The following is a 26,966-nucleotide window of genomic DNA, read 5'->3' on the forward strand; positions in this document are numbered from 1 at the left end:
AAAAAGGAGAGCCATAAATCTGGTACCTAAGCACAGCACGGGGTGGGAGAAAAGAAGGCAAGGATGTGACTGTTCGACTTAAGAGACTTCCTATCTCCAGCGTCCACCGGGTAACATTCACTCTGGCAGTTAGGAGTATTAGACAGCGTCATTTTAGATAGATACACTAAACTAGTGCAAAATCACCCATATCACACATGGAAAAACTGAGGCCCAAAGAGGGTGAGACCTCCGCCCAAAAGCACAGGAGTGAGTCAGCGGCAAAGTTTTCATCCAGCCTTCTCTACGGGCTCCCTGGATCTTTTTCCAATTCTCTTCTCTCCAAGCAATGGGTCCCCCTTCCCTTTCCTGCCTACACAGTCTCTTTCCCCCAGGGGACTGTGTTTGCATGAAAGGTAAACAGATCTCAAGCGAGCCTTGGCTCGGCAATCGCAAGTAAATGCTCCGCAACGTTTTTGCGCATGCGCCCAGTAACACCAACCCCCTTCGGGCCGTCCACCCCACCTCTCTGCCCATCACCAACATGGCCGCCCTAGCAACAGCCGCTCCTGCCCGGCACAAACGTGGTAACCCCTGACGTCATAAGACGGCGCCTGTGGTCCCAGAGGCTGCACGTGGGCTCGGATTTGGGAAACTTTCCGGCTGGGCCATGGATACACCTCTGAGGCGCAGCCGGCGGCTGGAAGGCCTTAACCCTGAATCCTCTGAGAGCTCCACCTCGGTTCCGCGGGCGAAACGGGCCCTTCTGGAGTTTGAGTCGAACCCAGAAGAAACGAGGGAGCCCGGGTCTCGGAGTGTGCGGCAACCCGGCCTGGAATCCCCCGGACGTCAGCCGGAGACATGTCCGGGATCGCCCAGCCTACGACAAGGAGCAGGCTTGGAGTCCCCCCGAAAGGAGCCAGACCTGGGGCCAGGGTTCCCCCAGAGTCAGCAACATCCAGGCCAGGAGTCTCCTCAAAGACAGCTGGAGTCGAGCCCTGAAACCGCCCCATGTCAGCCAAAGCCAAGTGGGGAGTCACCAAAGTACTTTCAGAGCCAAGAAGAACCGGACGCGGAGTTAGCCCCGAGTAAGGAGAAGCTGGCCCTAGGGGCCCCCCGATATCAATTGCATCCGGGCCCAGAATCACCAGAGCCTTATCTCGGTCAGCTAGCGCCTGGTCCGGAGCCCTCGCCTCCACTACAGGAGTTGACACCGCCGTCACCCGGCTCTCCCCGGGGTGAGCACCAGCCTAGCAAGCCACCTCCGGCCAGGGAGCCCGTAAGTGACAGCCTCGGGCCAAAGAAGCGAAAAGAATCTTCAGCCCAGGCCCCAGCGTCCAAGACATTGAAGGAGGAGGTGGAGGTTCCAATAATCCCGAAGGGAAAGCCCAAGTCGGGGCGGGTATGGAAGGATCGCTCCAAGAAGAGGTGAACGGGGGAGGGGGGGGACTGGGCAGGGGTTCTCTGTGGTGTTGGGGCGCCGATGCAGCCTGGAGACAGCCACTGGGTTGGAGAGAGCTCACACAAACTGGTAGTTAAAATCAGAATGTGGTAAAACGCCCTGGGAACCCGGGGAGGGTGAGAGCACAGTTATTTCTGTGTTGCTTTTCTCCTGAGAGTCCCTGCGGACCTCTCCTATAGCACATTTGTGTATTCATTCAACAATCATTTACTTTTGTCTGCCCTCTCTGGTGAGCGGGGCAGAAGCATGTCAACTAGCCATGACTTGATAGAAAGCAATAATGTCTTCACCCGCTATTATCTGTTAAGATATAAGCCTCTGTGATAAAAAGTATAACCAGCATTGAGTATACAGGCCACTGATAAGCACTTTAGTAAGTATTGGCCGGGGGATGGCCTTTCAGACAGAGGGACCAGCATGCATCATGGTGTGTAACCTGCTCATCAGCCCTATGAAGCAGCAAGTTTATCCTCACTAAATTTACATATGAAGATGGAGGCTCTGCAAAGAGACTATAGGAGGTCCTGGGTGAAAGCAGAGCCTGGTAAAGGAGAAGAATTAAAACACCTTCAGAAGCTGCTGGCAGGTCTTGTGGGAAAAGGCCAAAGGGTCGTGGAATTGATGTTTGGGCTTTTTGAGGAAACGGCTTTGGTGGGTGACGATTGAGCCTAGAGACAGTGGAGTCAGCACCTGCTCCAGGTGTCCCAGTAAAGAGGATAAGGAGGGAGACAGTCACACCTGGGAGAGCTTGGCTGCAGCCCCACCGCCCCTGCCAAACGCCACTTTCTGCACAGTGTTCATTGAGTATGCCATCTCCCTTCTCTGAAGGGTGGCATTTATTGAGCACCTACTGTATGCATAGCACTGTGCTAAGTGCTTCTCAGACAAAGTCTCGATTAATCCTCCCACATGCTTTGAGATGGGAATGATTCTCATCTCCATTTAACAAGGGAAGGTGCTGAGACTCGAGAGGCTATTTTGCCCGAGGTCACAGAGGTAGTAAGTGGTGGATTTAGGCCTGGGAAGCCAGGCCTCTCTCCAGGTAAATTCTCCAGGTAAAACTGATGCTCTGGACCTGCACTGCCCCATACTTAGCTATAGCTACATGTGGCTTTTAAATTTAAATTGATTAAAATTAAATTTTCAGTTCCTCGATCACAACAACCACATTTCAAGTGCTCGGCAGCCAGTGTGACTAGTGGCTTCCTTATTGAACAGCATAAATGTAGGTCATTCCCATCATTACAGAACGTTCTGCTTGGCAGCGCTGCTCTAGAAAGATGCAGCATTGTGTCCTGTGACTCTGCGCCCAGGTCCCCACTGCCTGGTCCCTTTGGGTTTTTCACACCCTAGTTTAGGGTAAGGAGGAAGTCCATGCCATAGCCCCATTCTGTGATTAGGAGGCCAGGTCTTCAGCACGCCCTTGGGGAGGGAGAGAAGGAGTAGGGCAGGGGTGTGCTGGGGTCGGAGGCAGGCAGGGTGAGGAACAGGGGCAGAGTCAGCCTGAAGACGGACAGGCGTGGGCGTCAAGGCCCAGGCCGTGTGTGCCAGACTCCTACGGAGCAGGAAGGGGAGAAGACAGCCCAGAAGAGCCGTACTGACCCCACCCCGTGGATGGAGTGGGCTCTGCCCTGCAAGCACCACAGCTTTCAGAGGCTGGGGCAGGACCGCTGGCACCTGCTGCGACAGTTCAGGACACCGTATAATGGATGTAGATGAACAGGAACTCTTTCGGAAGTTAAGAAATTGGTGGGGGAGGCAAAAAGGCCACTGTGAGGGGATCTGCTAAGGAGAAAAGGCCCACAGGACACCCAAGCAGCCTTCAGTTAGTTCAAGGAGAAAGACCTACGGCAAAAGGAAGCACGCAGTCTAAGAACCCCATGTTGTCATCACCAGCTGGCACAGCCCTCAGCATTTTACTGGTCTAGCTTTATCTTGCACCCTGACGTCTTTTCCTCCCTTTTTCCCCCCCCCCCGGAATATTTCAGAGCAGGTCCTTGGCATGTCATTGCCCCCACACATCCCGGCAGCATGCATTCCCACAGAGATGACCTCCTTTCTCCTGTGACTGTAATGCCACTGTCACACTTAAGGAATACAAGACATCCCCTGTTAACCTTTAATTCTCTCTCCATTTCACATTTCCCTACTGGGGAGAGAGATTCTGAACCATTACGGGGAGCTGGCCTGTTCACGGCTGCCCTGGTCAGGAGTGAGCCCCGTCTCCAGAAGAGCAGCTTTATGGCAGAGGCCGTGTGGCCTGGACTCTGGTCACAAACTGGGATTCGGGAACACGGTGACCTTGGACAGATATTTAATCTCTGAGCCCTGGTTTGCTCCTCTGTAAAATGGAGAGAACAAGAGTCTCCACTTTAGACGCACGTAACAGGGCTTAAGAAATGGCGGCCGGCATGGCCAGGGCCCTTTCCTGCCCCAAGTCTGCAAACTCAGAGGGTCAACTGCCCAGCACACTGGCCGGTGGGGAGGTGATGCTCGCTGGGTTCAGGGGAAGGGCCCAGAGCCCAGAGCAGAGGAGAGGGTGATGGGTACAGCCCACAGAACCCGCGTGCAACCCCTCCCCATGCAGGTTCTCGCAGATGGTTCAAGACAAGCCCCTGCGCACATCTTGGCAGCGGAAGATGAAGGAACGGCAGGAGAGGAAGCTGGCTAAGGACTTCGCCCGGCACCTGGAGGAGGAGAAGGAGAGGCGCCGGCAGGTGAGCGGCTGGCCAGCCAGGCTGAGGCTGCAGCTCAGGCTGCACCAGTGTCTGCTGTGACAGGCCCCGGAGCGGGTAACCTCGCACAGGCGCCCAGAGGTGTGGCCGACTTGGTCACAGGCCTTTCTTGAGCCAGAGGGCCCCTGGGAGGCAGGCGGCCTCGCCAGAAGCAGAAGTGCAGTCTGGGAGCACAGGTAGGGAAGGCCAGTGGGACGTCCAGTTTAGCCCAGGGTTCTATACAAGGCTCAGGGATGGGGCGGGGGGAGGTTATTTGGAGAGGTGAGGTTGGGGTCCCTGCTCAGGTGGGGAAGGCTTACAGGGTGGAAAGCCTCGTCCCCCATATTGCTGCTGTCATTGTCCAAGAGGCGACGACCACGCATCAGCAAAGTGGATGTCCGCACTTTCTTCCAGTTTTTCCCCTGACCCTCATCCCAGGGCCAGAAATGCCCCAGTAGAAGCCCACGTCCAACCTCTTCGTCTCCAGGAAGCCCCAGCAAGCCATGGAGAGGAAGTGAGGTGGGAGCATCGGCTAGTGACTGCCCCTCCAGGACTAGGGTCATCGGTGGGACAGCGCTGGCCTGGTGGTCCCAGGGCCACAGGAGCAGTCAGGCACCTCTCCCCAGCTCGTGCTCCCAGCCTGGCCACCGAAAGGAGGGGGTGGACCGGTCACTCGGCCACCCGCTTACTGTAGCCCCAGCTCAGCCTGTGGCCAAGGTCCTGTAGGTGTGGCTGCTGCCATGTGCACTGAGCTTTATCTCACTTCCGGTCTCCCTCTTGGGCAAGACAGTGTCTCACCGTGGTCTTCACTTCAGACCTTCCTCTCACTCTGGGAGCCCGAGTCTCACTTCTCCTTTCACCCTGGGGGCCCAGGCCACCCCCACTCCCCTGAGTTACCAAAGCCAAGAGAGTCCCCAGCCACGCAGCAGCCTCGGAGCCCACATCCCTCCCAGCAGGCAGGCGAGCATGCTAACCCCTGTACATGTGCTCATTCTTTCATTCTTCAAAACAAGCTCACGTGATCATCTTTACTTTAAAGAGGGGGGAGTTGAGGCTCACAGAGGTCAAACAACTTGGCCAACGTCCCCAATTTAGGAAATGGCAGAGCCAGGATTCGAACCAGAGCCTCTTCTTTGCAGCCTCCACTCTGTCCAGCGCTCGCCCCCGGCCTTGGCGTTCTCAGGGCGCATGGACGTCAGGAGGAGGGAGGGAGACGCTGAGAGGGCAAGAAGGAGGAAACCAGCCCACCCCTTCTCCCCTGGCAACGGATGAGGGGCTGTGCCAGGGGGCACTGTCTGCATGTGCCTGAGTTTCTAGGTGGGGAGCCACCGTGTCTAAGCCCCCTGCCCCCAGTCCCGTCTAGGGCCCTGTCTTCAGCTGCTTCTGCAGGTGCCCGCCTCAGGTGGGGTCAGGACCTCCCCACCCCGGTGGGCCTTTGGTCCCCTGGGGACAGGGCTTGTCCTTCCTGGCCGGCCACCCACACACCACCAGGAATGACCTGGACCCGGCTAAGAGGCCTTTCCCTCCCTGGGGAGTTGGCCAGCTCTCCCCTGGGGCCTCAGAGACCAGGGCCACCCCAGCTCCAGGCCCCACAACTCCTTCGCCTCTGTTCCAGGAGAAGAAACAGCGCCGAGCCGAGAACCTGAAACGCCGCCTGGAGAATGAACGCAAGGCAGAGATTGTCCAAGTGGTGAGTGCTGCCCCACCTGGGGGGCGGGCGTCACATTCAAGACACTCAGCACCCCTGCCTCCCAGCCCCCACTCCGCGGCTGCCATCCTGGGCGGGGACTCCAGCCACACTCACGCACCCCCTTCCCACCCCCCAGATCCGTAACCCCGCCAAGCTCAAGCGGGCGAAGAAGAAGCAGCTGCGCTCCATCGAGAAACGGGACACCCTGGCCCTGCTGCACAAACAGCCGCCCCAGCGGCCAGCTGCCCAGGTCTGAGCGCAGGACAGCCCGGAGGCTTCCTGTAGCCGGCCACCACGTCAGACAGGCACAGCGTGTCCCAGGCCGCTGGTCACACGTCTCTGCTGGACCCAGCACTCCAACTCAGGCTCCAGAACAGGGACCCCACCCGGACGGGGCTCACATCTGAGGTCTCTGGGACAGACCCAGAGGGAGCCTGAGGCCTGGCAGAGGCTGGGGGAGGGGAGAGGTTCGACTCCCTCGTCTCTCCTTCCCCCTCCTTCTCCAAGTGCCTTCAAACCAAGGATAGTAAATTCTTCTGGCTCCTCAGGGAGCTGGTGACTCCCCAAAATGTGCATGTTCTTCTCAAGGTCCTGGGTCCAACCCAGGCCAGGAGGCCAGCAGTCCGGAATCAGCCCGCCACGTCTTCTGTAGGCTGCTTTGGGTACCTCTGAACCCCACTGACCCCATCACCTAGCAAACTGAATCCAGCTCTGCCCCACATTTTAAAACCGAAAGATGAAAACGGGGAGGTTGCAGGAAGCGGGGTTCCTCTCTAGCACCCTCTTTCCTGTGCCAGACTCTGCAGACGCCCCAAAGATCTGATAAACTCCTGCTCGTCCTTATACAACAATATTTATTGAGTGTCTGCTGTGTACAGCGCAGTTCTAGGTACCAGGGAATACAGACAAAAGTTCCTGCCCCCAAGCTTTCATTTTGATGGAGAAAACATAATAAACGAGTAAATTCATTGTGTGTCAGATGGCAGACGTGCTGAGAGTAAGGCAGGGCGGGGCGGCAGGGAGCCTGGGCGAGGCGTTGCGATGGGGTGTCTGTTCCATCGGCTCTACATCTACTGTCCGTTTTGCTGGTCACTCGCTATGGGCCAGGCTCTGCCAGGCACGAGGCACTCTGGACCAAGAGCCCAAGAGAGTTTCTCATCCCGGCTCTTTCTTCCACTAGTGTTTCATCTGCCAAACACTAGCATCAGCTCTGTGCCAGGCCCCGGGATGCAGAGCAAATATGGCGGTCTTTGTCCTCAAGTCCATGGTGGGTAGGGGAAGTGGGCATGGTGCAGTGGACATGCTATGACACACAAGTTACCCCTCACGTCTGCAAATGGAGTACTGGCTGCCCAGCTGCTGCGGGATCAGGAGGTGCGTGCTGCAAAGGTCTTTGGGTGACCAGCCTTGCCCACAGGACATGCCGTGGAACACCGGGCATGCTCAGGTGTCAGGTAAGCCAGGAAATGTTACATGCTGTGATCTGGGTGACTGCCAGGGACATTCGAATACCGAAGACTAAAGACCTTCAGTAAAGACGCCCGTTGCACCGTAATAGCCTGAATTTCCCAAACATCTGACCGTGGCACCCTTTTGCTTCCATTTTGTAAACACTTTGGGCCGCATTGGGCCGGAGGGTGGAGATGGGTGGGGTCTCCCACGTAGCTACTGTTGTAAGTACCTTGGGTCTGTCAGGTGGCTCTTTCACTTACCAACTAGTAATTGAACAGGTATCGTGCAATGGTTAGCACGCAGACCCTGCACTTTGGGCAAGTCAGTGAACCTCCCTGTGCCTCAGTTTGCTCATCGGTAAAAATTGGGGCTAATAAGAACTTGCCCCTTAAGAATGTGGGATAAAGCATCTAGCTCAATAAAAGTTGGCGAAATGGCTAAAGCGAAGAGGTTAGACTGGAACAGGGCTCCCCAAACCTTTTCTCACTTTTCTACTCCCAAACTACATCTCTGGTTTAATGCAAAAGCATGCCCGCCCGCACCCCCCATCGTCTGGTACAGTTGAGCTCCACGGGGATGCCAGGGGTGTGGCATCTGGTGTGCCAGGGGCAGTCCGCCACCCTTGCTTGAGAAGGCTGCTGGTGACCCCGTGTCACATGTCACTCCAGGTGTGGTCCGGGGACCAGCACTGACAGCGCCTCGCCACGCGGACTCCCGCCCCGCCTGCTGGATCAGACTATACACTCTAAGTGACTCAAGCACAGTAAATGCGAAGCCCCGCTTTCCCCTCTGTTTCTGAAAAGGCCTCGCTGAGTCCTGCGGGGCTCTTTAAAATACAGATTACGAGGCCCTGCCCTCAGACTGAGGCGCCCGCGCCTGCTGCCGGGTCTCTGTACATTTCAACGAGGTGCCTTCAGGATGCTTTTGCCCTGGCCACTGCCCTGCCTTTGCCTTCCGGGCAGAATGGCCGTGCCGGCCGCGCCCCTAACTGGAGGTGGAGCTCAGCGCCCGGCTCAGGGGGCCCCTCTCGTCCTGGGATCGGGCCCGGCCCCTGGCCGGGGCAGCAGCGCGGCCGCCCGGCAGCCAGCCCAGCAGGCGGCGCGCGGGCCGGAGGCGGCGGGAGGCGCTGGGGGCGGGGGCGGCGGCGGCGCTGGAGGAGCGGCGGCGGCTGCTGCCGCCGGTGCCCAGGTCGGCGTCTTCCACCAGCACGCTCTCCAGCACGCTGCGCAGCGAGCTCCGCAGCTTGCTCAGCACGTCGGGGCAGGTGAACACGTAGAGCAGCGGGTTGATCACGCTGTTGATGAAGGCCAGGCTGGTGACGAAGGGCAGCCCGCGCCACGCGAGCGGCCGCAGCCACGCGTCGCGGTGCGAGCGGGCCTCCAGCAGGCTGAAGACGTGGTAGGGCCCCCAGCAGAGCGCGAAGGCCGCCACCACGGCCGCCACGAGGCGCACGAAGCGGCCCGGCCGCCGGCGGCCGCGGTGGCGCAGCTGCAGGCTCACGGCCGCGTGGCTGAAGGCGATGATGGCCAGCGGCACCACGAAGGCCAGCAGGAATTTGCTGACGGCCAGGGCCACCTGGCGCGAGTTGCATGTAGCGTTGCGGTCCGGCCCGGGGTTCAGGAGCAGCACGTTGTAGTAGCACATGATGCGCCCGTCCCGCCGCCTGATGGTGTCTCGGAACACGAAGTAGGGCACGGTGTTGAGCACGGCCAGGGCCCAGAGCACCAGGCAGACCTTGTGGGCCGCGGCCACCGTGCGGTGGTTCTGCGCCCACACGGGCCGCAGCACCTGCAGGCAGCGGTCCAGGCTGATGGCGCTGAGCAGGAAGCCGCTGGCGAACATGTTGAGGAAGAAGATGGAGGAGTGCAGCTTGCAGAAGGTGGTGCCCAGCTCCCACGAGTGGCCCACGGCCAGGAAGTAGGTGAAGAAGGGCAGGGTGGCGGTGGCCAGCAGGTCGGACAGCGCCAGGTGCAGCACCCAGGTGGTGACCACGGTCTGGCGCATGCGGCAGCCCACCAGGAAGAGGATGAGTCCGTTCTCCACCAGGCCCAGCAGCGAGGCCAGCCCATGCAGCAGCACGGACGCGTGGTCGATGTAGCGGATGCTGGAGTTGCTGTGGCTTGGGAGGTGGCTCATCTGCTCCAGGAGCGGGCAGAGCGGCTTCGTGGTGCCGTTGGCCAACATGGCGGTCGCTCTGCTGGAGAGAAGGGGGTACTGGGGTGGGCAGTGCAGGGGCCACTGGGGACCCAGGAGATGGGAGTCTGACCCGTGCATGTTATGCATGAGGCCCCTGGGGATCGGTGAAGTTGAGCAAAGGCAGGAAGGTGGAGGGGAATAACATCCCAGCTCCCCAACCTGCTCACCGTGCATCCTCGAGCAAAACATTTAACCTTCCCGGGCCCGTTTCCTCCTCAGCAGTGTGGCTGTCAGTCATAACAGGACCTAGCTCAGAAGGTTGTTGGGAGAATTAAATGAGTGGATGTATGCATACGCATTTAGAATAGAGCCTGACACACCTTAAGCACGACATAGTGTCATCGTGATTATTAAGCAGATAGCCTAAGGCCACATGGAGAAATAGCAACAAGGCGAGGCCATGCAGGACTCCTTTTCCCAGTCCCCAGAGAGCTGATGGGGGCTCCACCTAGAGGGCAGGAGGGCTCAGGTGGCCTGGGGGATGGAAGGAGTCCATACCTTTAAGGGATGCTGCTCCTCCCCTACTCACAGCACCCCCAACCTTTCCTCTCTGTAGATTCTCTAGTGCCCTTTGCTCCCCACAGTGGTGGCTGGTAGAGTGTGTTGACTGCGAACAGTGGAGCCAGTCCCTCCTCTAATAGTTGGAGAGGAAATAAAATAAGAGGCTGGAGAGAACCAGGCAGGAGGAACTACCAAATTGGGACTCTGGAGGCCTCTCCCTTCGCACCCCACCCCACCCCCAGGTGGAAGCCACAGCTGCACTGCCTGCCCCAGGAAACGCAGCCCGTTCATTCGTTTATTCACTCACACACTCATTCAACAGATATTAATCGAGCAACTATTCAGGTAAGCACTGGAGAAGCCAGCGTCTGACGGATGCGCAGACACCCAGATGTGCACACCCACAGCCTCATCAAGAACCTGCGACCATCTGATGCGAAGCTGGTTGAGATCGGTGAGGGACGAGGAGGCAGGGGACGGGGAGCAGGGGGACTCAGGCTCTCCTGGATCCTCATGGCGTAACGGTACTGTGACAGGTCCCTTACACAGGTGCTTTCTTGCTCAATGGCTTCACAAGGAAGGTGCCTGTACTCCTCTCCATCCCATTTTGCAGATGAGAAAACCGAGACTCAAGTGATTAAATTACTTGGCCAGAGCCACCCAAGCAACATCCACAAGTGAAGAAGCAACAATTTAGCACTCAGGCTGTTCCCCTTCTTTTCCCTCCGCTCTAAGTGAGAGATGGAGGACGAAGAGAAGGCGGTGGGGGCGGTCTTCGGTATTCATTCAGGGGAAACACTGTGGGCCAGGATGAGAAAATCCACCCCCTTCTCCAGGGATCACGTCCCTTCGTAGGGCGAGAGTTCAGGATATCAAGCTAGAATTTTCCTGGCAGATGAGCCCCTTGGAGCTAGGGCTCTGCAGGTGGGTGGCGGATGGGGAGCCATCGGGCCCGCATTCCCTGAGAACGCTCTCGCTTCCTAAGCTTTAGAGTTTGTGAAGCAGTCACACTCGCACTGACTCTATGAGGCACCATTTTTCAGAAGAGGAAACTGAGGTTTGGAGAAGCACAGCGACTTGCCCAACAATCTTTGGTGGCCGGGCTGAAGCTGGGACACCACTCCCAACAGCCAGATAAGTGCTGTGCCCCCTCCGCACTGAAACCCCCACCCCCACCCCCAGTCCAGCAGCTGCTTGTCCAAATCCCATGCGGATGCTCAGTGAGCACAGTGCTGCTGGCACCCTGGGGATTAGTCCAGATTGGTCCTCTGGCTGCCTGGAGTCGCTCCCCCTCCCACCCCCGCCTCCCAAAATTCTGAGGAAGCCCAGGGTCCCGTTTTGGCGCAGGGGCAGAGAATTGCAAGCTTTTGGAGTCGGAGACCTGGGTTTGAATTCTAGCTCCTCGATTTCCTAGCTGGGTGAACTTGGGTCAGTTACCCTAAGACTGCCATGGAAACCATCCCACCCAGACCACCTGACTAAGCTCCGCAGGCTGGCCGGCCCCCAGGCTGGGCTGGGCAAGTACCTGTTCAAAAGGCTCACCCTCAAGCATGACTAAGAGCCTTTGGAGCCCAGAGGCTTTTGAGGGGCCCCTCTGAATCCCCCTGGTGTTGGCCTTGTGCCTGAGGCTCTTCTTGCAAACAACAGGCAGCCTTCTAACCATCCTGGAGCCCTCTCTCATGCCTTGGACCAAATTGAAACAATAATGCTTTTTGGAGCATTAAAAAAAAAAATTATTTAAAAAAAATAATAAATCATCCCACCCAGACTGCTTGTGAGTATGGGATGAGAAGCTTTAATGGTTCACAGCTGTGCCTGGTGCATAGTCAGTGCCTACAAAGATGCAGTCCCTCCCAATTCTGGAGGTTCCCCTCCACCCTTTGGTAAACCCAACTCTCCGCTATCCTAGCTGTTAATAGCTCTCTCCCCGAGTAAAACTGCGTCTTCTCTCCTGGGTCCAGAGAGGGCCCTAAGGCTGCCTAGCCCCTGGGCCACCATCTCCTTACCTGGGCACAGAGGGAACACAGGCTTTCAGCCCTGGAGAAGGTCAGGTCCTGGCAGCCGCCAGGCAAGAGGCACCGGACAGGAGGGGGCAGAGGAGTGAGGCTGAGAGAGGAAATAGCTGTCAGCCCCAGAGTGTGTGTCTGTGTGTGTCTTCAGGGGTGGGGTGGGGGGAGGCGGGGACAAAGGAAGCTTTGCAGAAGCCAGTGTAAATTCACATGGGGAGATAAGTATGTGAGCCTGAGTGTGCAGATGGCAGTGCTTTTGAGAGTGACCAGTGTATAGAAGTGCACGAGGAAGGGGACGTCTTGTCTGTCTGTCTGTCTACCATCCCGGATTACCCTCTCCAATCTCATAATCCTCAGAAAAGAAACCCCTCCGCTCCTCTGAGCCAGCAGCTCGCATGGCTGCCTCCCCATGAGGAACCTTGAGGGCTCTGTGTCCAGGAAGGCAGGGTGGGGCAGTGGGAAGGGCACAAGGCCCGGCTGCCCGTCCTGACCCTGCATCCCCGGCTGGGAGGTCAGCCATGTCTTGCTGAGTCAGGTTTGGCCATCTGTGAACAGATAAACAGCGTCTCCCTCACAGGCTGTGCTGACGAGGCACCCTCATTCACAAAGCACCTGGCACACAGTAGGCGCTCATAAAAGTCAGTTTCTTTTCCCTCCGGAGGAAAAATGGGTGTAGATGTAGAGCAAGGGCAATACGGCTTTTATTTAAAATGGGCTCAAAGTCCTAAGATAAGATGACTGAACTATATATGTAACTTGGCGTTTACTGTCTCCCTAAGTGTTTACTCTCCTTTGTCGATGAAGCTTCCAGGGTCAGGGACCATTCCCTTAACGTCCGAGCACCTAGGAGATCATCCAAGAAAACATGTTAAGAACTCAGCACTGCCAGACTGGGGCCAGGGGCATCCCCATGGGGCCGACTCTACAAGAACCTTCCATTTCAGGCACAGGCTTAATACAGGGGCTGGTGCTTAGTACAGTGGCCGGAGGACTGTGAATCTGCGGAGAATGAGCGCTGTGCCTGCCGGTGAGATGGGGTAGCATCTCTCACTGCAGCCTCAGAGGGCAGGTCCATAAGAGGGCTCCATCATGCAAATCGCCAGCACTGGGAAACTGCCTCCTGCTCCTTTAGGTCAGGGAGGGGGTCTGCCTTCCAAAGACAAGTGCCTGCAGACGTCCCTAGAAAATAAGGGGGCGTTCCCACTCCACTTCGGGGGAGTGCCTTCATCCCCGCCCCACCCCCCACCCCGACCTGCTGACCCCGGACGTCTTGCAAGGCCACGCGGGCAGTGTGGCGCCCCAGGTAAGGCTGGGGGGGGGGGGGACTCCGGAGCCAGGCTGCCAGCCTTTGCACCCGGCACTGCCACTCTCTAGCCATGTGACCCTCGAGCTCGGACCTTCGCGGCAGGAAAACGTGAATTTTTGAAAGGTCCTCCTTCCTCACCGCCCCTTCCCCAGAGTGCAGGGCTGGGTGCACAGACTGCTCCCTGGGCTAAGAAAGAGTGTCCCCTTCCGTCCCGTAGACACGTCCTGGCACTGGGCCATCGGGCTCCGTGCGCAGCCCCGCGTCGGGACGCTAGCCCTCCCTCGCCCCGCCCCCTGCCCCCCGCAGCACCCCAGCGCGGTGGCCATCACGTGCAGCCTCTCACCGGAAACCCCCACTCCTCCGCCCCTTCCTCCCATCCTTATTTCCTATCCTATGATCCCCATGGTGGCTCATCTCCCTATCCTCCCCGAGGACGACTTACTAAAACAAACCAAAAAATGTACTCCAGCTGAGCAGGGCCCTGAGGCATTTTCTAAAGAAGTCGGGTGACTGACGTTTATTGCTGTGCAGCCCTTGGCTGCGTTCCCACCGTGGGAACGGGCCTCGCGGGTCGCAGGTTCCCACCGCCCACGTCCCACGTGGAGGGCGGACGCCAGGAGCCGGCAGGATATGCCTCCTGCCCGGGTTCCAGCAACGCAAAGCGAGAGGAAGAGGCTCCTGACTAGACAGAAGCATCGGGGGGTCGGGGTGGGGCTCGCTGGCTGGAAGCAGAGGACAGGAGCCTCCCCGGTGGCGGGAACACACAGGCTCCGGCCGAGTCCAAGGAGGAGAAAGTCCAGTCGGAGAACCGCTGTGGAGCCTCCGCAGAGGGAGGCCAGCGCTGTGGGCGGAAGGACGCCAGGGTTGTGGGATGAACCCTGGAAGACCTCAGGCGGCTGACAGGGGCCTTCGGCAGAGACCTGAAATGATACAGACCCATTCTCGGTGAAGTGCGCGTTAGACCCCTAGGAGGGCTTGTTACAACCCCACCCCCAGGCCGTCCAAAGATCCAGCGGGTCTGGGCTGCGGCCTGAGCGTTTGCATTTCTGTCAAGTTCCCCCGGGGAGATACCAGTGCCCTTGCTGGTGCTGCTGGTTCCACTGGGACGGAGAACTCGGAGTCCTTGGGTCTGGTGTGCTGGGAGCAGGGGGCAGCGGCTAGGTTCTGATAGAGAGGGGGCCCTTTTTGCTGAGGCGCCTGTGAGTGCCGCCCCTCCCCGCTGGGAAGATGCGGGAGGAGATAATGAGCAAGGGACTCAGCTCAGGGGCTGGCTCAGGGAGGACACAAAAGCCGGCTGCCATTACTATTATTATTTCTTGTTGTTTGCCATGACGCCGGTGTGAGGGCCTCGGTGCAGCTGGGCCTTGCCAGACACAATTTGGAGGAGCAGAGGGGAAGGAAGTTGTGCTTTGTTCTAGCTGCTAGTCCAGCCAGGGCCTACCTGGAGGGGCCCATGGAATCGAGTGAGGTGAGGAAGGATGCTCCCCAGTCTGGCTTCTCTGAGTGGCTAGGGGGAGAGGGAGGGGCAGGTCTTCAGCCCCCACCCTGCCCTGTCCTTCCCTATCCTGTGAACCCTGGAGCTACCCCCCAAGGCACAGGGCCCTAGTCCCTGAAACGCAACCTTCTCCACAGCTTGGAACTTGGTGTCACAGCCAGAAAGAGCCACAGTCCCGTCCACCTCTGTATTAACCTCACCTACAGCAGGCAGCCGGGGAGGTGCACCTGAGTGTGACAGACCTCCGCCGGGTCTCTGCTGCCTGCGGGAGCTGTCCATCCAGACTCCCAAAGCCTCGGGCCCAGCCCGGCTCCCCGCCCCTCGACCTCGGCCACCCCATCCGATCACTCACCTCTGCCCTTTGGCACCGTGCTGTCGCTGCTGCCCGGGCCATGTTTTTCTCCACCCCCACCCATCCTGTCTCTCCCAGTTCTGTTTCTCCCCCGCTGTCTCCCTCTGGCCCTGCCTTAGGAAGTGGGTTTTCATGTTCCTTTCTGGCCCCTACAGAAGCCGATCAAACAGGAAGTGAGATGCACACCAGGAAGCAGGTGAGGCCTGCCCAGGAATCCTCCAACTCCCCCGTGCTCGAAAGGCCCCGGGGTTGCCCACACACAGCAGAGCAACAGCCCAGCAGAACATGACGGGAGGCCCAGGTGCAGCTCTCTAGTGCCACCACCACCCACAGGAGAAGGCAAGAGTCCTCACATGGCCAGTGAGCCCCGCAGTGACCCGGCCCTGCCTGCACCTCTACCTTCGTTTCTGCTGCTCCCTAATCATGTCCCATCGTCAGTCAGGTTCGATTGCTGCCACCACACAGCCTGCTCCTACCGGGCTGTTTCTGTGCCCTTGCTCATGCTGGTTGCTCCGTGTCCTAGAGTACCATTTCTTCCCTCGGCCTCTCAGCGAACTCCTATTCATCCTTCAAAACCCTGGCCAGATGTTGCCTCCTCCCAGAAGCCTTTGCTGGCCATCTCCAACAGAACCTGCCTACCTCCCACTGCTTCCCCCCACAGCTCTGCCTCGCTTGATACCCTGCCACACAACTGCCCTGCCCCCCAGTTTCATGATGAGCCACTTGGGGACAGAGACTGTTCCTGTTTCATCTGCTTACCACCGAAGCCAAGCAGAGGGCCTGACATGTGGGAAGGGTCCCAGTGAATGTTTGCTGAAGAGAATGCATCTCCAGTATTGGAAGTTAAATCCACAGGGCCCCCCAGGTTTTCTGGGGTCACCGTTTCTGGATCTACTGTTCCCCAATGGCCTGGTGCCATTCTCCCTGGCTTGTTTTCACCTGTGATGGGCACAACCTTGGGGACTAATATTAACTAATATGCCGGTTAAACTTCACGGAAACAACAGCTCATGAACATCACAGGGTCTCCATAACAACGTACCCCACACCTGATGGCTTAAAGCAACAGAAGTTTATTCTCTCATCAATCCGGAGGCTGGCAGTCTGAAGTCTCAGCCCCGGCAGGGCTGCCCTCACTCACGTCTCTGGGGGAGGGTCCTCCTTTGCCTCTTCTGGCTCCAGTGGCCCCAGGTGCTCCTTGCCCGGCCACTGCATCATGCCACCTCGGCCTCCCCTTCACATGGCCTCCTGCTTCTCCCTGCCCGTCTCCCCTAGGAACGCTTGTCATTGCATTTAGGGTCCACCCAGATAATCGAGTGTGACCTCATCTTGAGATCCTTAACTCAATTACATCTGCAAAGCCCCGTTTTCTAAAGAAGGTCACATTTGCAGTTTCCAGCGGTTAGGACGTGGATACATCTTTTGGGGGTGCCACCACTCCACCCACTACAAGTAGTGATAGCTCCCACTTATGCGGTGCTTACTGTGTGCCGGGCCTCAGGCTAGGCACGTCACATGTATTAGCTAATTTAATCCTCACAACCACCTTTGTCTTTCTGTTCAGCCTTCCTCTGCCGGTGCCCTCCCTCTGTTGCTGGCTTTTATTAGCAGAAGAGACAGGACGGAGAACTAACACTTAATGAGCACTTAAATCTCACGGCATCTCCTTTAGCTTGGTCTTATTCCTGACTCCCATGTTGCAGATTAAGGAACTGAAGTCCAATTTTTCTTTTTTTTTTTTTTCTTTTATTATTTTTTTTTAGGTGAGGCAACCCTTGGTTGAAGGTGAGGCAACCCTTGGTTGACCTCACAGATTGCAAGGACCGTGTCAGCTTACAATCCCTTATTTTTTATGTTTTACCCCTACAGCACCTGGTCTTCCTAGGTGGTCTCCCATCCAAGTACTAACCAGCCCCGACCCCACTTAGCTTCCGAGATCAGACGGGATCGGGCTTGTTCAGGGTGGCATGGCCATAGACTTGAAGTCCAATTTTTAAAAATAGAAACAAAGTGTTCAAAAGTAAGGAAGAGACGAACAAACAGGTTTGGAAAGAGGCCACGCCAAGGGGCTCTGATCCAACCCTCCTCATGGAGAAGAATCCTCGCCGTCCTGTTCTAACGAGCGCCACCTGCAGGCTCTGTTCCCCCTGCTTTACGTGGATCATTTCACTTCATCCTCACCTGGACCCTACGGGGTTCGGTACTGTTATCAGCCCCATTACACAGATGAGGAAATGGAGTCACCAGGCGGGTAAGTGACTTTTCCAAGGTCTCTGGCAGGTCGAGCGGAGGAGCTGGGATCCTTCCCAGGCTGATGGGCTCTGGTGCCCACGAGTCTTCACACAAATGTGGAATCACAGACTAGGGCTCAGGGCTCCCCTCTCCAGGACAGTGTGGTGCCACCTTTCTCAAAGGCACCCTTCTGCCCTTGGCCAAGAGGAAGCTCTCTTGCTCTTTCTCTGACTTTCCAGGGCCTTGGGAGATACTCTCTCCTCATGAGTGAGGTCCGTGATTTGTTAGGAAACAATTGTCTGTGTGTTATCTAATTCTGTTCCCACCATCACCATCTCATCCCTGTCCTACATACAGGTGGGGAAAGGTCCCTTCACTCCTGAGCAGCAAGCGCAGATGAATACAGAGCACTCAACTCCTCTGGCCACTGCTCTCCCTGCCACCTAGAGCCACCGTCAGGGGAAGATCTTGGATATAAGAGAAAACAAATAAATGTAGGAGGAATGATGGAGTTAGATGTTTGCCGAGGAGCAGGATAATCACATAGTGTCAAAGTATCTCCCCATCAGATACTTACTGTTTACAAAGAGGAAAACAGGACCTTTAATATGGAGAAACCTGGCTAACTCCATCCTACTCGAGTGATCAAATTCATATCATCAGCAACAGAACGAAACAGTATGATGAGCCTCCTGGTAGCATGCTCTGAGAAGAACACAACATAGCTTCTGGAATATTCCTGCCTATTATGGGCTGAATGGTGCCCCCGCCCCCATTCATATATTGAAGCCCTAACTCCGGGCATCAGAATGCACCTGCTTTGGAGATTGGACCTTTAAGAGATGATTAAGTTAAACTGAGACCATTAGGCTGGGCCCTGACCCAGTCTGCATGGTGTCCTTATAAGAAGAAGAAGTTTGGACACACACAGACACACCGAGGATGCACGTGCACAGAGGAAAGACCATGTGAGGACACAGTGAGAAGGCGGCCATCTGCAAGCCGAAGAGGCAGGCCTCAGAAGAAACCAGACCTGCCGGCACCTTGATCTTGGACTTCTAGCCTCCAGAATTGTGAAAGAAAAAAAAAAATGTCTGTTTAAGCTGTCTAGTCTCTGACATTTTGTTCAGGTGGCCCGAGCAAACTAACACACTGCCCCAAACCCCCAACCTGAACCTAATCAGAAAGAAACAGCAGACAAACCCAAATGAAGGCCATTCTGCAAAGTAACTGGGCGTGAAATGCCAAGGGCATGCAAGACAAAGACAGAGGGACTGTCCCAGATTGGAAGAGGCTGAAAAAAATCATGAGCCTGATCTTGGATTAGATCCTGGTCTAGGGAAAAAGAAAGAAAGAAAGAAAAAAAAAAAAACTTTTCTCTTTTGCTATAAAAGCCATCATTAAGACAACTGGTGAATCCACTAAAGTTTGTAGATTAGACAGTTATCTCATTGCAATGTTAATTTCCTGTGGTTACTTGTTTTTTAAGAAATATACAAGGCAGTGTTTAGAGGTAAAGGAAGAAGTGATCTTGTCTGCAGCTAACTCTCAAATGATATGGAAGAGGGAGGGTGTGTGTGTGTGTGTACACACAGAGTGAAAAAGAGAGACGAAAGAAATAGAAAAAGAAGTTAACAGTCAATGTTTGCGGGATCTGGGCAAAAGATAAGTGGAAATTCTTTGCAACAAGTCAGAAATTATTTCCAAATTAAAAGTTGATAACTTCCCATCGTCCCTCAGGAGAAAGTCACCTCACCAGCCCCCTTTCCCCGCCAGCTGCAACTCCTCCGTCCCAGCCCAGCTCTTGCCTCTCCAGGAACCCCAGCCCACTTGAAGCCTCTGTTCCTGGACCTCTCTATGCCCTCATCTTCCCAGATGCACTCTGCCTCCATGCAGTAACCCCCACACCACCCCTTGTGCCCAGGGGCTCCTCACATCTCACCAAGCTTCCCCAGCTAAGCTCTGGTTACAGTAACAGCCCATCACTGCCACATGTTAAATCATTATTACCACGTATAACTCATCACGCCATTTGCCTCTTCCCGTCTTCCCGTCCACCTTGCTGGGTAAGCATTCTCAGCCCCAGTTTGCAAAGGGGGAAGCTCAAAGCTCCGCAAGATGATGTGTCTGGGTCACAGCTAGAAAGTGTTTGGGGCTGGATTGGAACCTGGCGAACAAGCCACATGCTCTCCCCGCTGCTTCAGATTACAAATCAAGATTGACCAGCACTTGCGGAGCTGCACTCTGCCAGGCCCTGAGCTAAGTGCTTCCACGAAATGAGGTGGTGACAGCACCTCCCTGGGAGCGATGACACACAATGAGCCAGCACGAGCAAGCCCTTGGGACTGTGCTCGGCACGGGTTAGCGCTGTAGGCTGTGAGCCAATCCTCTCACTCTTTTTAATAGACTTTATTTCTTAGAACTGTTCTAGATTTGCGGGAAACCTGAGAGGATGGGAGGGTTCCCGTCTACCCCGCACCCCATCTCCTCTGTCATTAACATCTTACATTAAGGATGCTACGTGGTTAATAACTAAAGTTCATTTCCTCAGCTTTTGCCTAATGTCCTGTTTCTGTTCCGGGATCCAGTTCAGGAGGCCGGGTTCCATTTATTCGTCCATTCGTGTTAGTTTTTACCGGTAAGTGCCATGGTCGTGTTCGCCGCCTCGATTCTCAGGAGAGCTCTGTGAGGCTCTGCTTGCTTGCCCACCTGTCGCCTCCCTCCTGCTGCAAGCTCTTAGGGCCGTGAGAGGAGCGGGGCTTGTTTTGCCAGCCCCTAAAGCCCTGCCTGAGAAGTGGGGCATAAACCATCCTCTTCTGCTGCCTACCGTCTCTGCCCCTGCAGCTCTCAACACAGGCGGGAGGCCCTGCAGAGCCTGGCTGAGCAGAGAGGGGCCGATGAAGGGCTTGGGAGGCAGGAAGGTGGGCCTGAAGCCTTTGGCCTGCCTCCCAGCCATGGATCCAGCCCTTCAGTCCACCTGCAGTCTCACCTTTTCTAGAAAGCTCCCTCCTCCCCAGCCGGAAGCACTCAGCTGAGCCAGCATGAATCTCCAGCTGAGGGGCAGAAAGCCAGGGCAAAGGGCGGCTTTCAGAGCAGGCCCTCAGGGCCCCGGCTGGGAGGAAGCCTTCCCCCGCCTCCAGGACAGGTGTTTCACCAGAGCCCCTGGTGGCCAGGTAGGTGCCCCCCCCAGGTGGGCCCCCTTTGCCTTTAGACGTTCCCACTTGCCACCGCTCCCATATAAGGCCTGGGTCCTCAGGTGGTAGTGGCCGAGAGGGGCGCTCGTAGGGGCCTGTGGTGTATCTGATGGCGGGAGCCTTGGTCATGGCCTGGGATCACTGCGTGGCCATGCTGCTGGTTCTGGCCACTCTGGGGCTGGGTCAGCCACCACACCCCGAGCCTGGTCTCCCAGGCCTGCGGCACAGCTATGACTGTGGGGTCAAGGGCATGCAGCTGCTGGTGTCCCCCCAGTCAGGACACACTATTCGCTTCAAGGTGGTGGGTGAGTGCCAGCTGGATCCGGGAGCCCGCCTTCCTGGGCTGCAGTGGGGAGCTGGGACCCGTCCCCTGTAGTAGGAAGAGGAAGAGCAGGAGCCTCGCTCCAGCCTGACGGCGGCAGCCCCCACGCCCCCACCTGCATAGGGAGGAGGAGGGAGGAAGGCTAGTTTCCAGCCTCAGTTTCCCTGGCCACCCCACGCAGCTTCTCCCATGTCCCTATGCACGGAAGTCGGGTCACCTGGCCACCATAGGGTCCAGGCTCTGCGTTTGTAACCATGCCCAGCTGATGCCCAGACTGCTGGTCCACAAACCACTCTAGAGAGGCAGGGTCCGAGTGCGTGCGGCCTGGTATGGAGAAAAAGGAGCTGGGTTTGGAATTGGGATTTGAATCTACAACTGCTAAGCTGTGTGACCTTGAACAACCGACCTGACCTCTCTGAGCCCCCGTTCCTTATCTGTAAGATGGGAAAGATTGACTCCAACCTCACTGTGCGGTCTGAATGGAGGTGTAGACCTCGTGCCTGCACCTGGAGCGTGCCCTGGCTGTTCTGGGCTGATGAGGCAGGTGAACACCTAGCAGGTGTCCCCAGGTAACTGCAATAACCACTTAACCGGAAACAGGCTCAGCTACAAGATCCCAGGTTCAAATCCTCGCTTTGCCCCTCACTGTGCGTGCCTGAGACAGCTCGCTCACCCTCGGCGCCTCAGCTGCCTCATCCCCAGAATGGGGACGACTAAATTTGAAAGAACTGACGTAAAATACTGAGGCCACTGCTCGAGACCCACTTACTTCTCCACCATCTTTTTGTTTCTGCGTGCTGCCGTATGCTGTCAACAGGGAGCCTGAGCTAGAAAGACCCTAAGACTGGCTAAACTCACCCATTCCCTCACACATGTGGAAACTGAGGCCGGAGAAGGGAAGGGGCTTGCCCAAGGCCGTACAGCAGGCTAGTGGCAAAGCTGAGGCTGGCACCTGGGGCCTCTGGGAGCCATCTGAGCAGAACCCAACAGCCTCTGGCTTCGCCCTTCAGCCTCCCCGACTCCTCGCCTCCACCCCTCTCTTCCCCACCCCACCCCACCCCACCCCAGATGAATTTGGAAACAGATTCGAAGTGAACAACTGCTCCATCTGCTACCACTGGGTCACAGCCGAGCCCCAGGAGCCTGTGGTCTTCTCAGCTGACTACAAAGGCTGCCACGTGCTGGAGAAGGTAGGGACCACTCACTGCCCCGGGAAAGAGCCCCACGGCCAGGTGCCAGCATGGCCGAACGCAGTGTCAGGCCGAACGTAGTGTGGACCAGGGACACACGAGCTCCCAGGATCGCTCGGTGGGTGAGCGGACGAGTGAGGGGGACTAAGTCCTGAGCGCAGACACTTCCTGGGACCCACCTACAAAGCCAGCTCCCCGCCTGACACAGAGCTGGGCTCTGGCAGCGTCTCCTCTGCCTGAAGGCCGGGTGGCCTCCCCCCAACTGCAATCCCGTCACCGTCTCACTCACAGGACGGGCGCTCCCACCTGACGGTGTTCGTAGAAGCTGTGCTGCCCGATGGTCATGTCGACGTAGCACAAGATGTCACTCTGGTCTGCCCCAAACCTGACCACACCTGGACTCTGGATGGCCACCTGGCGCCGCCCACCACATTCTCACTTTCTACCGGTCGTAGTCGACCCCTCCGCCCCTCCCCAGAGCACAGCTTTGTCCATCCGACCCCCACCTCGCCATCCCTCAGATCTGGACCCACCCACCCCACCCTGGCTCGCCCCCAGTGGGGCACCTCGGAGCACTGGGAGGTGGACCAGCCAGCTTATACAGGTGCGTAGGACTCCTCTGTGTGCACGTACCCCGCGTCAGGGCCTTCTGGAGTATCGGGTGGCCTGACGGCATTTTGCTGGGCTCAAGAAACTGCCTCCCTCCGTTTTCCTGGAAGCCTGCTACCCACTCGTCTCCTTCTCATGTCTTCACCACTCTGTCACCAACCCTAGGGACCCCTCTGACTCCGGAGCAGTGCCAGGTGGCCTCTGGGCACATCCCCTGCATAGTGAGAAGAACGTCAAAGGAAGCCTGTCAGCAAGCTGGCTGCTGCTATGACAATACCAGAGAAGTTCCCTGTTACTATGGCAACACAGGTACAACTTTCCACACCAAGCATGGGCCTAGCCTCTGAATCCTGAAGGGCTTCTTCCTCCACCCCACCCCCAAAGCTGAAACTGCTTCACACCCTGTTCCTAGGAGAGCCCCCCCCCCCGCCCCAGAATGGACTGCAGAAGAGACAGCTGGGTGGGAGACCACACCTGCCAGCTTGCCTGACAAGTTACCCCGGGAAACTATTACTAGACCTGCCGTTGCCTGTTCCCCTACCTTTAGATCGAGAACATCCCAGCTCGAATGATAACTTACATGGATATCTGCCTTTTAGGCTATAGCTCAACTGTCTGGGTCCGTAAAGAGATCACTCAAGCTGACAGGGCCCAAGTGGAGAGTAAGAGAATCCGGGTCTCTTGACTCCTGGGCCAACCCTTAAATACTGATCATCCCCAGCCCATCCCCCCGTGTCTGTGCTGCATGGACGTCAAACCCCAAGGCCCTGATCAGCCTGTGTGCTCTGCCTTTGACCCAGCCACTGCCCAGTGCTTCAGAAATGGCCATTTCATCTTGGTGCTGTCCCAGGAAACAGCCTTGGCACACAGGGTCACGCTGGCCAGCATCCGCCTGGCCTACGCCCCTACCGGCTGCTCCCCGACCCAGGACACGGGGGCCTTCATAGTCTTCCACTTCCCTTTCTCCCGCTGTGGCACTACAGTCCAGGTAGGCACCAGGGTGTCAGGCGGTGCCCCGTACTGGTCCCTGGGAGGGTCTCGCCACGCTGTCTTCTCCCACAGGTGGTTGGCGACCAGCTCATCTATGAGAACCAGCTAGCGTCCAGCATCGATGTCCAAACGGGGCCGCGAGGTTCCGTCACACGGGACGGCGCTTTCCGGTGAGGGGGAGCCGTCCTCGGAAAGGCTGGGCGGGCTGTGGGCTTGGGAGGGGAGGGAGCACCTGTGAGCTTCGAACAGGCGTTGGCGCCATCTAGGTTTGTGCTGACACTCTTCACTGGCCGCGTGAGCCGACATGAGCTGCGTACCTCTTCCCAGCCTCTCTAATCAAGCAGAAGGAACACCCCTCAGTCAGGGCTCGTGTGAGCATTAGATGGGGTCTGCCCCACCTGGCCGGTAGAAGCCATGGCGGTGCCCGCGAGGGCCAGAGTCCTCAAAGAAACTTGCCTTTATCCCTCCAAGAACTAAGCTCAGAAACTAAGCAACTACCGATGCAGCCGCAAGTGCCCCCCTCCAGGCTCCAGGCAGAGGCTGTGACTGCGGCTGTTGCCGCCTCCTGATCTCAGGTTATGAAGCGCAGATGAGGCAGAAGACACCTGGGGCTGAGGCCCTCTGAGGGCGCAGTGGGGGGCGGAGCAAGCTGCTCAGCAGGAGCAAGCCGGATGCTCCAGGACCAAAGGCCACTGGCTCAGGGCGGGATGCCATGCCTGTTAGCACCTAGTTTTTGCACGACCCCCTCGCCCCCATCTGCAGGATGTCTTCCCTGGGGGCTTCCAACCAGGCCTCATGCTCGGGGCACCGTCTCAAGTAAGATACAGTGCTCAGGAGCCAGAGAAGAGGCTGATGGGGTCAGGTGGGGTCAGCTACTCTTGCAGATACCTCAGGGTTGCTGGGCATGGTCCTGCCATGACTGTGCAGGGGCACTTAGGCTAGTGAGGGACACGAGACCCAGTGACAGACCAGCTACAACTACAAGGACAATGACAACACTGGGGCGCTACCTCGTGACCTCACTTGAAATCTACCGCAGACATCCAAGGGATGGAGTCATTGCCATTGTGCCAATGAGAAAACTGAGTCTTCGGTCAGACCACTTGCTCGTGGCCCCACAGCCTGACAGCCTGACAGCAGACAGCTCCCAGGCCTCCAGTCACGCTTGTCTCTCAGCTTCAGAGGGGCCCTCGAATGCCAGGCCCATGTCCCGGCCCCACGTCGCCATCCTGCTGTACCCCCGTCCTAGAAGAGGACCTGGCCCCGCAAGCCCGAGCTGCCCCAGGAGGATGAGATGCGCGTGGATGCGTGTTGCCCTGGCGATCGCTCGGGTGGCCTCCATCCACCTCGCTGGACTGGGCTGCTTATTGCACCCACATAGGCAGTACCTGGCTCATCGTGTGAGCCAGATGTGCTGACTCTGGGTCTTCTCCTCCCATCCTTGCACCTGAACTTCAGGCTTAATGTTCGCTGTATCTTCAACGCCAGTGACTTCCTGCCCCTCCAGGCGTCCATCTTCCCACCCCCTGCCCCAGCACCGGTGACCCAGTCTGGCCCCCTGCGGCTCGAGCTGCTGATCGCCAAGGGTACGATGTCCCTATTCTTTTCCTGCCCCCACGCACAGCCCACCCCTCACCTCCCCCAAGGGGCTCACGAGCCCCTCTCCCTGCAGACGAGACTTTCCACTCCTACTACCGGGAGGAGGACTACCCGATCGTGAGGCCGCTCCGGGCGCCCGTCCCGGTGGAGGTCCGGCTCCTGCAGAGGACAGACCCCAGTCTGGTCCTAGTGCTGCACCGGTGCTGGGCCGCCCCCAGCGCCAACCCCTTCCAGCAGCCCCAGTGGCCCATCCTGTCTGAGGGGTGAGTCGGGGGAGCGGCCCCAAGGCTCCCTCTGCCTGCCCCGGCTCTCCTCCGGAGGCAGCCTCCTTGACTTCTCTCCTTCCCAGGTGTCCTTTCGAGGGCGACAGCTACAGGACCCGAATGGTGGCCTCGGACAGGGCTGATCTACCCTTTCCAACTCACCACCAGCGCTTCACAGTTGCCGCCTTCACCTTCCTGGACTCTGGCTCCCAGAGGGCCCTCGGGGGACCGGTAAGGACCGCTGTGACCCTCGCACCTGCCCGCTCCCCATCTAAGCGGCAAAAGCTGGTCTCCAATCTTCCCAGCACCCTGTGAGTTGATGCGAACAAGGGTTCCCAGAAAGGCTCGGTTTTACCAAGTGTCTGGAGGGCCCTGAGCCAAGGTCTTGGCTTTGGGTCAGCCCAGAGGTGACCCGTAAACGACTCGAGAGGAAAGAAGGAAAATGCCGAGTGAGAATGCCGGCGACTAGGTGTGCGCCCTGGTCGCGGTGTTGAGAGTAGCCTGGGTCCGGGATGCTACGACGCCAGCTCAGTGCCTCTTGCTGAGGGCACCGGGTCAGGCCCTGCCTCGGCCTCCTCTCCCCGCCAGGCTTACTTCTTCTGCAGCGCCTCTGCCTGCTCCCCCTCAGGGCCGGAGACTTGCTCAGCTACCTGTGGCTCTGGGACCACAAGTGAGTCTAGGGTAGGGGTGGGCGGGGGGGGGGGTGTTCCGCATTCTTTCAGGTGTCCGCAGGCCTGGTCCTGGCTTCTGGGCCACTAGGGGCTAAAGACCAGCCCGAGATACCACTCCCCCTCGCCTGGGCAGGACGCCAACGCTCCCCAGCTCACAATGACACTGCCGCGCCCCAGCACATCGTGAGCTCTCCAGGGCCAGTGGGCTTTGAGGATTCTCGCGGCCAGGAGCCTACACAGGGAACCTCAGGTACCAGGGCCTTGTTCGCCAGGGTGCCCCGATGAAACGGGGGACCTCCAGCCAGGGTGAGGACAGGACACGGTGTGACTGCAGTCAGTGGAGGACGATGCAGACCGAGGTGGGTAGCAGGGAGAGGCCCACCTCACCTGTGGGAGGGCAGCTTTAGCTCTGCCCACGTGAGTACAAGGTCTGGCGTGGAGGGGGCTTCGCCCGGCCCTGAAACCCCTCTCCCCGCAGGCTCCACCAGGAACTCCGACCCAAGGCCTCTCCTCTGGGCGGTCCTTCTGCTGGTGGCTGTTGCCCTGGTCCTCGGGGTCAGTGTCTTCATGGGCCTGAGCCAGGCCAAGGCCCAGAGGCTCCAGGAAGGCAGCAGAGTGTGAACTGTTTAATAAACCACGGTTTCCAGGCTAGGATGGCAGGTGTGGAAAGTTCTTTGTGATGCGTAGGACGGAATCCTTTTAGAAGCTTGTTCCTTTCAGAACTGTGGCCTCTATTAGAA

At 57.6% G+C, this 26,966-nt stretch overlaps 3 protein-coding genes and 1 pseudogene across 7 annotated transcripts; 2 read left to right on the forward strand and 2 right to left on the reverse strand.

Moving 5' to 3' along the window:
- The first annotated feature begins 574 nt into the window (after positions 1-574).
- CCDC86 (coiled-coil domain containing 86) lies at positions 575-6,823 on the forward strand. The gene is made up of 4 exons (XM_016119065.2): positions 575-1,407; positions 4,029-4,158; positions 5,771-5,845; positions 5,982-6,823. The coding sequence occupies exons 1-4, from the start codon at positions 650-652 to the stop codon at positions 6,099-6,101; spliced, it is 1,083 nt and encodes a 360-aa protein (XP_015974551.2). The 5' UTR covers positions 575-649; the 3' UTR covers positions 6,102-6,823.
- Positions 6,824-7,829: 1,006 nt separating this feature from the next.
- PTGDR2 (prostaglandin D2 receptor 2) lies at positions 7,830-12,101 on the reverse strand. Of its 5 annotated transcripts, none has more exons than XM_016119062.2 (3): positions 10,415-11,131; positions 9,661-9,739; positions 7,830-9,491 (listed from the first exon to the last, which is right to left on the reverse strand). In XM_016119062.2, the coding sequence occupies exons 1-3, from the start codon at positions 10,422-10,424 to the stop codon at positions 8,282-8,284; spliced, it is 1,299 nt and encodes a 432-aa protein (XP_015974548.2). In that variant the 5' UTR covers positions 10,425-11,131; the 3' UTR covers positions 7,830-8,281. The 5 variants fall into 5 exon arrangements, with proteins under 5 accessions (XP_015974548.2, XP_015974547.2, XP_036077222.1 ...); XM_016119061.2 differs by having other exon boundaries at positions 7,830-9,494; XM_036221329.1 differs by lacking the exon at positions 10,415-11,131 and adding an exon at positions 9,992-10,018 and having other exon boundaries at positions 7,830-9,494.
- A 4,915-nt stretch (positions 12,102-17,016) lies between these two features.
- LOC118603334 lies at positions 17,017-17,135 on the reverse strand (annotated as a pseudogene).
- A 3,294-nt stretch (positions 17,136-20,429) lies between these two features.
- ZP1 (zona pellucida glycoprotein 1) lies at positions 20,430-26,966 on the forward strand. The gene is made up of 13 exons (XM_016118986.2): positions 20,430-20,561; positions 20,674-20,887; positions 21,973-22,094; positions 22,386-22,698; positions 22,869-23,012; positions 23,504-23,691; positions 23,766-23,863; positions 25,152-25,279; positions 25,366-25,555; positions 25,642-25,786; positions 26,144-26,225; positions 26,360-26,476; positions 26,705-26,966. The coding sequence occupies exons 1-13, from the start codon at positions 20,430-20,432 to the stop codon at positions 26,845-26,847; spliced, it is 2,016 nt and encodes a 671-aa protein (XP_015974472.2). The 3' UTR covers positions 26,848-26,966.

This window comes from Rousettus aegyptiacus, unplaced genomic scaffold, assembly GCF_014176215.1.
Source record: "Rousettus aegyptiacus isolate mRouAeg1 unplaced genomic scaffold, mRouAeg1.p scaffold_m13_p_5, whole genome shotgun sequence".
Classification (NCBI taxonomy): domain Eukaryota; kingdom Metazoa; phylum Chordata; class Mammalia; order Chiroptera; family Pteropodidae; genus Rousettus; species Rousettus aegyptiacus.

What these genes read in the sequence shown, in the direction of transcription:
- CCDC86 (XM_016119065.2), top strand. Translation starts at nt 650, where the DNA reads ATGGATACACCTCTGAGGCGCAGCCGGCGGCTGGAAGGCCTTAACCCT. An exon ending in AAGGATCGCTCCAAGAAGAG is followed by an intron (nt 1,408 to 4,028) that starts GTGAACGGGGGA and finishes CTCCCCATGCAG; the next exon opens with GTTCTCGCAGATGGTTCAAG. An exon ending in AGAAGGAGAGGCGCCGGCAG is followed by an intron (nt 4,159 to 5,770) that starts GTGAGCGGCTGG and finishes CCTCTGTTCCAG; the next exon opens with GAGAAGAAACAGCGCCGAGC.
- PTGDR2 (XM_016119061.2), bottom strand. An exon ending in GTTTTGCTCGAGGATGCACG is followed by an intron (nt 9,495 to 9,660) that starts GTGAGCAGGTTG and finishes CCTTCTCTCCAG; the next exon opens with CAGAGCGACCGCCATGTTGG.
- ZP1 (XM_016118986.2), top strand. Translation starts at nt 20,430, where the DNA reads ATGAATCTCCAGCTGAGGGGCAGAAAGCCAGGGCAAAGGGCGGCTTTC. An exon ending in GCTGCCACGTGCTGGAGAAG is followed by an intron (nt 22,095 to 22,385) that starts GTAGGGACCACT and finishes TCTCACTCACAG; the next exon opens with GACGGGCGCTCCCACCTGAC. An exon ending in GCCTACACAGGGAACCTCAG is followed by an intron (nt 26,477 to 26,704) that starts GTACCAGGGCCT and finishes CTCTCCCCGCAG; the next exon opens with GCTCCACCAGGAACTCCGAC.